Here is a 13,166-nt window from a genome sequence, read left to right as displayed (position 1 = left end):
AGTTATCATATATTTCCTACTGAGGAGTTTTGCCGTGCTGAGAATCTAGATAAACAAGTAATTGGCAGAGTTTATCTATAATTACACCAGATGCTGTGGGAACTGAGATTAGTTCAGCTCCAGCAACTTTAATTTGTAAGGTATGAAACATTGGCAATCTGATTGTTTTATAAATGTAGAAAAAAGCCTGTGACAAGCTGTGGGTAGCCAAGAAACTTCCGAGCACCAGCCGGAATTAATCTGTCCGATGAATATTCACAGTCGTTTCACTCTGTATACATAAGCAGGTAGATTTACCCAAGAGTGTCTTCAGATGCTGCGTGTGCCCTTCTTTCTCCGTGGTACGTGCAGATATTTGTATCCCTTTCTCCATCTAGTCGGAGAAGCCAAACCAGGTTTGCTCTTCTGTACGTCGGTCAGTTGAAGAGAAGTACTGAAATAGGGACAGCTGTTTCTTAGAAGAGTAACGACATAGGCATGTTATGTACACTACATTTTTTATAATTTCTGCTAAGAACAGGAAATTATTCTGATCTACAGTGAACTGTGAATGAGCACACAGCATGAGAGCTGAGGTTGTCTACTGATCCATAACTACAAACGTGCCTAATTTCAGTCAGGGTTTTTATTGTTTGTTTAGGGCACTGTCTTTTAAGCCTTAACTCATTTTTATTTAGTTCATGTTCAGATGATCGGTATCATGTATACAGAGAGTAAAATGGGATAACACAGCCTGTGATGTCATACAGGAATTGAAATGTGAATTCTGGTAGTTTTCGTGGACAAGGTTTGGGATGAACAGAGACAAAATTTCATGTCTATATTTCTTAACTTCCCTAGCACTATTTCACTTTTCAAGAACTGATTTGATATAGATTAATAGTGAAAATTTATATAAAATATTCCTTTGGATTTTTAGAGAAGAGCAGAGTGCCTATCGAGAACACACCCCCCAACAACATTTTTAAGGGTAAATGAATAAGCACATTCGAGTGATTAAACCAGAAAGAATATATGAAATGAAGAATTAGCTCTTCAGCCACAAAATTGTGCACTCTCCTAGCCTTACAAATTCCCTCACTTCTAAGAAGACAGGAGAAAATACATGCCACTAGCATGATCTCATCATTAACACCTTTCTTGTGTTCCCCATAGAGCTGAAAATATTATAATCAATATCTCTTTTACCAGCAATTAGTTCACCAAGGCCATAGCATTTTATAAGGTTTTGACAAACAAGATAGAACATTTTGATTTAATTGGGTCATTTCAGAGTGTTTTGTTTTATCAAAACGAAACTTTTTTCCAACTTTTTAAAGAAAAATTTACATTTTGGTGAAATGCTATTAGCCTGTTCTCAACCATCCATGACTGTCGCTCCTAATAATTTTCCTAGTGATGTACTTAAAAAACCATCCATTTGCCTTAAATATGTGTGAACCTCACTTTCCACTTCAAAAAACTAGGAAACTTTTGTTGCTACAATTGCCCCTGCAGTTTTAAAGTTTTTTAAAGTTTAAAAAAAAAAATGACTGAGTGTACAATTAAGATTCAGAAACTGCAAAAAATGCCTAAAAATTATTCTTTTCCTAAAACTCATCATCTTCAAGAAAAGTTGTAACTTGAGAGGAGGGCCAACTGCTGATCCATTTTTTTAATATATGATATTAGCAGTCCTGCACTGAGACTAAGACAGACCTCGCCCCTCTTCCTTCAGAAATTCACCACATTAAATATTTTTCAGTAGCTTGCTGCATTAAGTGGTATGTTCACTCTGTGCACTTGTGAGGGTTCAATCATTGCTTTCATTTTTCTTTTGTTGCAAAACTTGACTTTTGGATAGCTGTTGAGAAAAAAGTGATAATAATAAAAACCAAGCAGGTGCAATCCCTTGCTCAGCTCTTGCCCACTGCTTGCCTCGTTGTAGAATGTATATTCACTCTCTCTTACTGGAGCTGCTCCAGTACCCATACGACCTGTGTTTGTATTACAGTATACACTACAGTTGTCGCATATGTGCCGTGTGTCCAGAAATGTCTCATCTAGGGTCTGTGTGTTCATATGCACAAACATATGCACAATATATAATAAGTGATAACTGACTCAGAGACAAGAATTTGGCCATCTCACAGACCAGGTGAGTGGCCGGGGGATGGGGATGGGACTCCACCTCTTCTGTAGTCAATAGTTCACTGACTACGTAAGATGGAACACCTTGGGAACAGCTAAGGCTATATTTTCCCACTCTGCGTTTGAGTTTATTTGTATTTGAGTTTAATTGTATAAACACGACAGAATCAGTGCAACAGGAAAGTAACAGAAAGGTCTCACGTTTTCTGCTTGCGGCTCTGGCTTTGAGTCCTTCTGTCAAGTCATCTAGCCTCCCCGAGGCAGGTTCAGGGCTTATGTTACATTCTCAACTGATGCTTTTCCTTCAGAATATTCGATCAAAACTGATGGATTCATTCCTCCGGGAGAAATGTTTCCCTTCATTTGGAAAACAAAAGTTGAAACAGCTCCATTTTTCAAGACTTGTAATTTTTAGCACATAAGCTGCCTAAGTTATTTCTTGGTGAGAAGCCTAAAAGAAAGAGGAAACTCCACGGGCACAGGGCCCAGAAGCAGTGTTAGATCCCATTTTACATTCATTTGATTCTAGATCAAGTATTGCTGCACACTGCAATTATGGCAATATGTGAAAAAGGAAAAGAGGTCTAGCAAGTACGTAAGAACCAAGTCTCCTCTGATACACAGATGAAAATTAACACCTTCAAATCAGCAGGAAAATACTCCAAAAGACAAATCAGAGTAACAAGCTGTTGCAGTTCCCTGGAGTGGAAGAGTAAAAGGTAGTGCTACACATATGCAGTGCTACTGGAGCTGGTATTTACTGAAAGGAGTCTGAAAATGATCTTGCACCAGCTGGTGAAGGTAGAGTTATTCCTACCATTGGCATACCATTTAGGTCTTTTTCCTTCTTTTAATTACTGATGTTGGAATTGATTGCTGATTTAGCTTGCATATGTATGCATTCCAACGCAGATCTCGAATCTGATTCTTATTACTGAAGAAGTAAATGTTTCAGGTCTGCTTTCTGTTTTCTACCTATAGGTGAAACAGTCTACATTATTGCCTATTCCTCCTGCATTGTTCTCATCCTAGGAATAGTCCTGCTGACTGTCCTAAAGATCAGGTAATTTTAGAGGGATATTAATCATTGGTTCTAGGAAATTGGAAAAGCAGAAAATAAAATGTTTTGGCTTAGTTAAGAGGTTGGTACTGCGATTGTCTTTAAAAATAGTCCAGCATGCCCCAGTGATGGAAAGAACTGACATTGCGGGTGTCAGCAAGAAAGAGTGAAATACGATGCGTATCTACAATGCCCTCCATTCATGCAGAGATCCCAGGCTTCGGGAGGTTTCATTTCCTGTCCCATGGCAGGAGAAGGTGAAATCTGAATTCAAAAATTCTGTGAGGCTACCTTCCTAGCCCTATAGCAGGCAGAGGTAATGCAGAAAGGAAATGAGAATATTCAGCATTATAACATATTTAGAAACCAAACCGTGAATGCTGCTATTGTAGTTAATATTCTTGCCAAACGCCATTTTTGCTGATAGGATTCTGTAAACATTTCCCCACACACAGTATGAGAAACTGCCCATACACCAATGCTTGGTAAGAAAACAGAAATCTGCATTCACTTAGTCAAATGAACATGGCCTTTTCTTAAATGATACATTTTCTTGGACCAAATTAAATGGCCAGATTTCAAGAATTACACTGTCAGATGATAGGTAACAGAACATGATGTAGCAGGAGCTATATATAGTGGGAGGGATATCGAGTCAAATTTCATTATTAAATTCAGAGGCAGATCAAAGAGGAATCATGCAGAAAAATGCAAAAGGCAAGTCAAGGATATATGGGAACAGAGGCTTTCTCTTTAGGTTTGCAGTTACAGGAATATCAGCATATAAATAAAACTCGGATTTAAAGAATAGAGGGGATGGAAGAAAGAACAGTACATGAATAATAGTGAAGGGAATTATTTTATACCACAGTGTTTATCATAAAAAGAGGGGAATTTTGCCACTGATTTCAATTAAGCCAAAGTTCAAACCAAAATCTGTATAGTTTATTGCTAAATACCTGCACATTCTTTGTTTTCAGAGCCTGCAGAACAAAACATCAGTCAAGAAGTCCCTCGCCAGACCATTCTTCTGAAACATTTATGGTCCATTATAAAAGTCACAGATGAACTACTCTGCTGCTTGTGCTTTTTAAGGCTATTCTTGAAAGCCAGCCTGTTGTACATATGCGATAATAAAATATATATTAGAAAACCTACTATAAATTACGCAATTTTGTAGTTGAGCACACGAAAGATTTTTATATTTATTAACACGTATTAAACCTTTCACAAGCTTAAAAAAAAAATAAAATAGAACTGTACTCTCTCCCATTTGTGTAGAGTCACAGATCTGTCCTGAGCTGCACATTTCCTACACCTTTAGATGCAAATGATAATGGTATAAATGCTGTATCAGCATGAATCTCCCTAGCAGCGGCAATCTTTAAAACCCACCCTTCTGATGTGAACTCAGCTGGCGGAAAGGAAAAAAAAAAATCATCCACTCAGAAACATGTCAGAGAGCTCTTAAAAAGTACATCTGTGGCAGTTTTGTACACCAGGTTCCCAGGTACCAAGTAGCTGGTGCGGTACTTGTAAGGCAGCAGCCGCAGGTAGGCTGCCTGTAGTTTCACGGTGGAGTGTTTGTGGGGTAGGAAGAGATCAGGACTACAAGCTCTTTCAGAACGACGAGGACATAAACTCTGACTACCCGGGCTAATGCTTCGACCCCGCCATGTTGTTGCTGAAACTGTTTTTTCTTTCTCCTCCAATATACTTCAAAGAGAAATGAGCGAGCCCTGACAATCTGAATACAGTAATTTCAGAAAGCATTTTGTGGTCTGAACGCCCAATGGAGAGACTTGCCTGGGGCTGAAGTGCCTACTTCTCGAGGGAGAAGTTACAACCCTTCTCATTATCTGTTTCCTATTAATTGTCTCTAGGCAATACCCAAAGTGCCTAATTCCCCCCCGTGCACTGTACTGGGAGTCACGGTCCCTAACACGCCACTCTGGATCCCACTTTCTGGCTACGAGTTCTGGATTTCTCCCTGTAGCTGAGTTGTTTTGCTAGATTTAAGCTTCTATTTACTAGCAATCAGTTGTCTTTGTTATATCTTTGCAACGAGCTGGTTCTGGTCAGCTCAGGGTAATGGACTGGCATTTCTCATACAACTGTACCCATGAGTAGTACCATATGTATTGTCTTGTTATGATAGCATCTGATGACTTAATTTTATTTGGAATTTGATTAATTTGTATTTTGTCTGAATTCCCACTAAATGTAACTCACACAACAAACAGTATCAGGAATGAACTGCTGGTTCCACTGAATTCAGCTTGTTTTGACCATGACTGATTCAGATCTAGGGCTAGAAATTTATGATGTGATCAGAAGAACAGGAATCTCTGCTCTTCAGTGTGACTTTTGCTTCTGGCTTTGGTAGCTTGTGAAATGATTTAGAGTGAGAGCAAAATCTTAAGTGTGCAGTTATACTGGGGAGACTTTTAGAAATTTTTAACAATAATTACAACATCAATTTTCTTTTTCTTTAGGATCTGCATAAAACAAAAAATTCCTTCTTGTTTTGCAATCAAATGCTATCTCATTACTATATTAGCCTTTAGACAAAAATACAACAGAAAAGTGCGAAGTTGGTTAGTTTGTTAATCAAAACAATCTCCTTTACCGGTCCAGCAATTTGCAGCATTTAGTTTACCTCCCACCAAGTAGGTACTTTGAAAGTAGTAGATTATATTCTTCATCTTAAAACTGTGAAGAGGAAAAAGTTCAAACTGAAAATACTGTTGAGAATATGTTCTCATCAGTGCTGGATAAAAACATTTCTTTATATAGGAAATATACATATGAAGTGAACCCTGTGTTGGTTTTCAGTCTGACTTCAAAAAAAAAAAATGATGCAATGCTGAACCCTCTGTGTCACAACATTTGAAGAGATCCATTTACATTCAGATTTAACAAAACCTCAATCATAAAAACATCTCCTGTAACTTTCTGTCTTATAAACTTCTTGGTTTCTATCATTTATATACTAGGAACTCTACTCATGTATGTGCTTAGACACACACACACAAGTATGTAAAATGTATTTGAAACTGAGGGTAGGTATGTGAGTTACTCTGAAAGACAGCAAGACATTTAGTGGCTATTGTGTTGCTTCTGTAATTTTACAGGCTCTCTTCATTAGAGCTGACTTTAGTGCTTGATGGAAAAGTACATTTCCTCCATTAAAAATGTAAAATGTAGTCTTTTGATTTCTATTTCCTAGTGACACTGTATTCTGTCAACTGTATCTAGGAGTTAATTATTAAATAAATTAATTTCTGCTGGGATGATCTGTATTCAGGTGATCATGATTAGACTCTTAACTGCTTCATGAACAGTTTTGTGATGGAAGAAGTAGTACCTTTGTAAGAGCTTCATCATTAAAATCTTTCCTCCTGAAGTGAGACATCTGCACCTAACTCCCAGCTGAGGAAAATTAAGTCTCATTGATAATTTGGGATTCCCAGGACTCTGAGCTAGTCGTCAAATCAAGCTCGTAACTCAGAAAATGGATGGAAGCAGCACCAACACCATCCCCAAGATGGTGCCTTAAAAGAGTGAACACCATTCAGTTCTTTCAAAAAAATTACTGTGGGTGTCTTCCACAAGGGAAAACACTAGCTGTTGGATTCAAGCCGGTGAAGATAACTAACTGCAGCTCATGTTGAGGCACTTCACACTTCAACGGTAGAATAGGGTAGGGAATTTTACTGTGACTTTTCCAAGAAGGTTCCCTCATCAACATGCTGATGTTTCAGACCACATGCTGAAGTCATTCAGTCTCCCCATGAAGTGTGTAGGCGGTCTTAGACATCACTTAGAGGGCACAGAGTTCTACTCTGCAATGGTACATACGAAGTTAGATAATGCCTCATTGAATTTTTTGACTCCTACCCCCCGTCCTGACTGTAGCTTTTGATGCTTAGTTAATGGAGGGAAGAAATGTTTCCCTAGTAACTTAGAAGAGATTTGTCAGCTATAAAAGCACTCAGGAACAACTGATAAAAAGGTAATCCTAAGAAAATGCACTCCAAATGGATTACGAGGTAACAAAGTCAACACAGGCGTACACGTCAGAGTGACAGCTTGTATTTGCTAATGCCGTATGTGCGAGATAGTTAGTCAGAGCTGCTGAAACTGGCAGAATACATGAGCATATCAGTTTCAGTAAACACTGAGATAGATTTTATTTCAGCTTTAACAACACATTGCAAAATCACAAATGCAGAAAACCAAGAGGGTACATGACAATTCCTTAGCAAACATATCATCTCATTGACATTGGTTTCAAAGGGCCAAGTTGACTTTGGCCATAGTCCTTCTGCCTGCTGTGTTATTGCAGCAAAGCAGATCAACATTGCATTAGAGCAGGACCACAGAGAAAAATAATCTTCAAAAATATAACAAAAGAAAAGCATCGATCAGCAAGTCAAGAACTGGAAAGCAAGCATCTTTCATTCACTTCTCCAGAATGATTCTTCTGTTTAGTCAGTTCTCTAGACATTCCACAATCAATAAAGAGAACTTAAGGCAGTCTGAGAAATCACAGAAACATTCAGTGGCAAAGAATACTCATTTTCAGGTATCACAGCAACTAAACAATATTTCTACCCCTTAAAAATAACTCTGAAAAAATAGGCAGATCTTATACATTCACACTAGCTCTTTGGACAAGTGTTATTTCATTTCAACAGCACTGATCCTAAACATAGGAATTTTACCTCACAGACCTGCAGTCTTCATTTTGTGACTGCTTATTACAATAATAAAAGTTTTATGAACTCAAATGATGCTATTAAGAAAGGAAAATTAGCCAAAGCCTCTCTGGACTTATTCACAAGACCAGACTATTCACTTCTTATTTCCATAAACTCAGGTTATACATGAAAATGAAATATTAAAGTGCTGGTCCAGAGCCAAGTTGCTGTAATACACAGAAGTTTAAACTACAAAGCAAGCTGCTGCTGGAAGAAATTACCACTATCCATGTACGGGATCCATGGCATTGCTGTCTTGTGAAAGGCACTGAGGAACAATTAGGCCCATTACTAACGGAATTGATCAACTTCTCCTCCCATAAAGCACACCAGCCATGCCTTTAGAACAACATACTATCTTGACCAGCCAAAGAAGCTAATATTTCACTTTCTAGTTATTCCCAACAGCACAGGAAAAAGAAAAACTACTGTGAAACTATTAAAGAAAATTCCAGCAATATGACATTGGTCAGCTGTTGAACCTTCACGGGTTCAGACCAGTGCACAGACCAAAGACTGCCCTGGGAACTCCAGTTTACATATTCCATGGTCGTAGCACAAATAAGATGATCTCCACGTTGTTCTGTGAGATCTCTGCAGCGACTTTGATATAGAGAGCTACAGAAGAAAGTCTCCAAAGCACAGAAGTATCTTGGTACATCTAATTTGTCTCCAATGCACAGAAGTAAATATCTGGGTACATCTAATTTGTCTCCAGTAAGATTCGGCAAGGGCAGTCAGTAACTACTTCTTCTCTCCTGCAAGCTCTCAGAGTTTACGCTATCCCCTTTCAGCACTTAGAGAGGACCATCAGCAAAACAGGGAGACAGCGTGTCCCCTCATTCCAACGCTGCTCATGATATTCAGCGCTCTGTTGCTTTTTCTTGATACCTTTCAACAAAGGTATATATAATTTTTACAATGACATAGTAATAAGAACACCTGCTTATGGAAGCCAAACACCTGGCTGCAAACCTTCCAGAGCCAGAGAGTTACTTCAGGATGAAGTGACAGTGATGTACTCAGTGGGGGACACTGACAGGGACTAAAAGAGCAGGCACCACTAGCGATGGGTCATTCCGAATATAAGCATAAAGATTTAGGAAGTGAGAAGCACTGGAGAGCAGTAACACCGTCCCATGACCATGTTTTTGAAGGGATGTAGCCTCAACTGCTTTATTATATGCTGAAGTCAAGGCTGCCTGTGTGAGAGATGCATGCCCATGGCATAGCCACTGGATTAGCCCTTGATCTTAAGGGCAGTATATGCTTATTTTGTGAAGCCAAAGATTAGGCATTAAAATGCTCTGCACAGTCAAAATGATGCCAGCCCAGGAGAGCAGAGCAGCAGCACTTCATGTGCCCAACAAATTTTCGTAGCGAGAACATGAGATGTCTCAGGATTCTCAGTCACACTACAAGTAAAGAAGGATTTTATGGGGAGTGCTCACCTGGACCCACAGGCCTGAATTCACCCCAGGTGGCACTTCTGGCATATAAACATTGGGGTTTTTTGAATCTGGCTCTAGGTTTCTTCCTCCCTTGTAACGATCCTGACAAACAATCTATTTGTCTGTGACCTCCACCCCGGATTACTGTAACTCACTGGGTGGTTGAAGCTCAACACGCAGGTAAAGAATGGGCTCCAGATGTCACTGCTCATCTTCCAACGCTCACGTCGTTATAGAATAACAGACCTGCATCTCCACAAGCTCCCAAGTAGTTTCTACAACAGACCCAATAAAGAACGGAGGCATTTGGGGTTGTTCATCCCCATGATTTAATAGGTAGCCTGTTTCAGTGCATAGGGAGAGTTAAGAGCCTTAGAATTGCAAACTGAACGGCCCCTATGCCGAGAAGCCTAGGATGCACTATGCACAGGGGCGTCATCTGAAAAATCCTCCAGAGAGTAAGGGTCTCCTAGTGCCAAGTTAGAAATCCTTCATGACAATTAGGAACAGAGATGTCTAGAACTCCCACAGAACCGAGCAGAGCTAGCTCTTTTAGTCTATAGTCCATGTTCGACATAGGTAGTAGTGTAACCACTTACTTTTCTCCAAGATGTTGTAGTTAGCATACTTAGAAAAAAGTAGACAGTGTCAGTTCAGTTCCTGGCTTGGCCTACAGTTGAAGCCCTCAGCAGCATCTTCAAGGAAAAAAACCCCTTATCTGTTGCAGAGACTTTTTTTTCTTGTGATCTTCCTGATCTCAGGAATTTTGAATTCCATCCTACCCAGTGGCACAACTTCATCCCAATTTACTAGCAAATGCATGCTTTTTCAGTTCTGTATACAGCCAGATGGTCAGATCCATTGATTAGGATGCCAAAAAATGTGCATTTCAATCTCCCCAGGCTGTGCAGCAAGCTAGCCTCAGATCAACTGTTTAGTCCAACATTCAGGCTAGTATTTAAAAGGTGGCTTGCATCACAACTACTTTTTTTTCAAGGGGTGACTTCACTTTCATTCTTTGAGAATCTCCATCTTGCTCATGTTGCTTAAAAATGCACCTTGGGTAGAAGGAAATTCATCAGGCCCAACACGAGAACTGCATACTTTAGCTCAAAATGAGCTAACTCTGTGCCTGCACAGAAGCAAACTGTAGAGGAAATTTTACTGTTAAACAGTAAAGTTTTACAGCGTGGTGAGTCACCTTCAAGGGTAAAAGGCACCTGAACTAGGGAGGCTTTAGGATGTCAATTTGGGTACCTTGTTTAGGCTTAACTACTAATCTTAAGACTAAGCACAGCCTAAGTATTGCTGCAGATTTCCTCACTTCTTCATTGGATATAATCCATTACAGAATTTTTAAATCTGTGAATGGTTCAAGACCTGGTTTTATTCAAGTTTGTGTTTTGATACATGAGCCACAGTGGCTGCTAAATAACAAAGCCCCAGCTGAAACATGGGAAAATGAGGACCGAGCATTTTCTGTGGTGATCCAACTGTGCATCCAGAGCAGGCCAAGCAAATCAGGGTGTTCACATCTTTAGGAGCACTTGAAATTCTTCTTACTAGATACCGCAGTGAAGGGTGCAATTTAGTATTTTGGACTGATAGGCAAGATTTTTCCTCCTCACCTGAACGCATTTCTTTGTGTATTCTTTGACACCATGAGAAGAATGAAACAATGTAGTTTATATTAGTTTTGACTATCATTACAGCATAAACAGGATAGAAGTTTTATATCAGATTTATAGCTTTGAGATACCTGGCATGCAAAGTTTGACTTTCTTAAGCTCTGAACAATTCTAAACTACAATACTGGCTAAAAGATCTCAGAAAAAGTTCACTTCAGAATTTCAAAGGCAAACTGAGACTCAGCTGTAACTTGGCAGAGGTGAGTTCCAGACAAAAATGATTCAGCCTTTTCATTCTTTACATGTTATCTTTCACTTTCTTTCATCTTACCTTCTCCCAACCTTTCATATTTTGGAGGAAAATGGAGAATATGTAAAAAGATCATAGTCAAGGATTTTTGATTTTCATGTTAACAGGCTATGTTCAGAAAAAATTATAGATCAAGGTTACGTACACAGAGAATTACAGAAGGATCCTACACAACCAACCAATAACAGTACCAACGTTTCAGACTGAAAAAAATGACAATATTTTCATGGCAGATTTGAACCGTTTCTAGATAGGATAAGGCTCTTCTTTGAATTTGTCCATTATTGATCTAAAAATGCCAGTGCAGTTCACTGGCATCTTGCTGAGCTAAGACATTTAAAAGAACAGTATCACTATCAGTAGAGCACAGAGAAAAGTTGTAAGTGGTTCCCTTCGTGTAAGCTAGTCCAGCAGAATATTATTATCCTCAAAAACTCGTGACTTCTAAGTGAGAATGTCAGTTCATAGGCTGTAGAATAAAAAATCAAATTGTTTGATGAGACCTTGGACAAAAATTTAGCCCCTTCTACACTACTACCACCCTGAATGATGGTTGAAAACCTTGCCGATTTTAATTGCTTCATATAATTAGGTTTTAATACAGTTGAGAAAAAAAAAGCAACTACAACACATTTAACATATGTAACAAATAAGGAAATTTACATTAGATGTGGAGGATCTGGCAGACTGCCATTCACCACAAGGTTTTGGAACAAGATAAAGTCATCCATAACTTAACAGATGTTAAACACAACAGAAATTAAAAAGTGCTATTGCTAAAAAATTCTTATGGTGAATTCAGATTTGGCTCCATGTTCGTAACACAACTGACTTGACAAATGAAAAGTAAAGAGTCAGATAAATAAAACACATAACAGAATGGCCACACACAGTGTGGGATCTCCTAAACTACTGCAAATATTTGTACTGTTCTAAAAGTAATCTCGATTAAAAATTAACCATGTATTCGCTGCTTCTATCCAGTTTTCCTGAAAAAAACTAAAATTCAATTCAAAACATGCTAAAATGTCCTAGTGTTTATACATTTTTCTCATCTGTAGAAGTATTAAGCACAGGGTTCTGTACTAGTCATTTATTTCTTACTTACAAATCAGGCAATTCTTTACAAGACAGTACAGTACAATAACTCTTCCCATAACAAAAAGTTATATATGCATTCTATTTTGGTTCTTTGCTGAAATGGTTTTCTTGTATTTGTTTTCTTGATATAAATGTCCTTGGTCAAGGCAGATGACAAATGTAATTAAGCTGCAAAAAAATTCCATTTAACTGATAGTTCCAGTATTGAAGGAAGCTTGTGCAACCTTTGAGTTTGTTTTCTTGTTCAAAGCTGTACAGATGAAGTTTCCAGCTTCCATCACTGTATAAAGATTCACTCCCTAAAAAAGAGGTGGAAAATGTTAAGAATAATAAATGCACATGTTTAAAATGCTTAAACTCCCAAGTTTTTTTGCTCCAGTGTCTAATTTTTGCAAGCCAAGGGCCTGATTCATGTCATAGGTCAGTAATGGATATTAGTAGAGTTACAGTGACTTACACGATAGTTACAGCTTCCAGTTGTTTGGAAGGTTCTACTGCTTTGAGAGTGATTTCTTATCCTTACAGCACTAGAGCAAATACTTGAGTAAAGTCTTTCAAACTCAAAATAATCTGTAATAAAGAACTGGAATAGCAACTAGAAGAAGTGGGGAAAAAAATATAGTGTCTACATATGTGCTGTAGTTATTTATCACCCAACGCTGAGAAACTTCATGCTTGAAAGTATCCCATTTGCAGCTCAGGAAAATGGAGGAAACACACTTG

General features: G+C 38.5%; 2 protein-coding genes across 3 annotated transcripts in view; one reads left to right on the top strand and one right to left on the bottom strand.

Annotated features, from left to right (window-relative positions):
• The window catches only part of GFRAL (GDNF family receptor alpha like), a 29,381-nt gene extending 25,123 nt beyond the window's left edge, over positions 1 to 4,258 (top strand). The window contains exons 9-10 of the mRNA XM_049819398.1: positions 3,112 to 3,193; positions 4,171 to 4,258. Of these exons, the coding sequence (XP_049675355.1) occupies positions 3,112 to 3,193; positions 4,171 to 4,258 (170 nt within the window). The remainder of the gene's footprint in view (positions 1 to 3,111; positions 3,194 to 4,170) is intronic.
• Positions 4,259 to 7,393: 3,135 nt separating this feature from the next.
• HMGCLL1 (3-hydroxymethyl-3-methylglutaryl-CoA lyase like 1) overlaps positions 7,394 to 13,166 on the bottom strand; it is an 87,873-nt gene continuing 82,100 nt past the window's right edge. For both annotated transcript variants that reach the window (XM_049819408.1, XM_049819409.1), the window contains exon 9: positions 7,394 to 12,742. In XM_049819408.1, coding sequence (XP_049675365.1) covers positions 12,629 to 12,742 — 114 coding nt within the window. In that variant the 3' untranslated portion in view covers positions 7,394 to 12,628. The remainder of the gene's footprint in view (positions 12,743 to 13,166) is intronic.

This window comes from Accipiter gentilis, chromosome 16 (assembly GCF_929443795.1).
Source record: "Accipiter gentilis chromosome 16, bAccGen1.1, whole genome shotgun sequence".
NCBI classification, from domain to species: Eukaryota; Metazoa; Chordata; class Aves; order Accipitriformes; family Accipitridae; genus Astur; species Astur gentilis.
The sequence above is the reverse complement of the archived record's forward strand: the minus strand, read 5'-3'. Positions and strand labels throughout refer to the sequence as shown.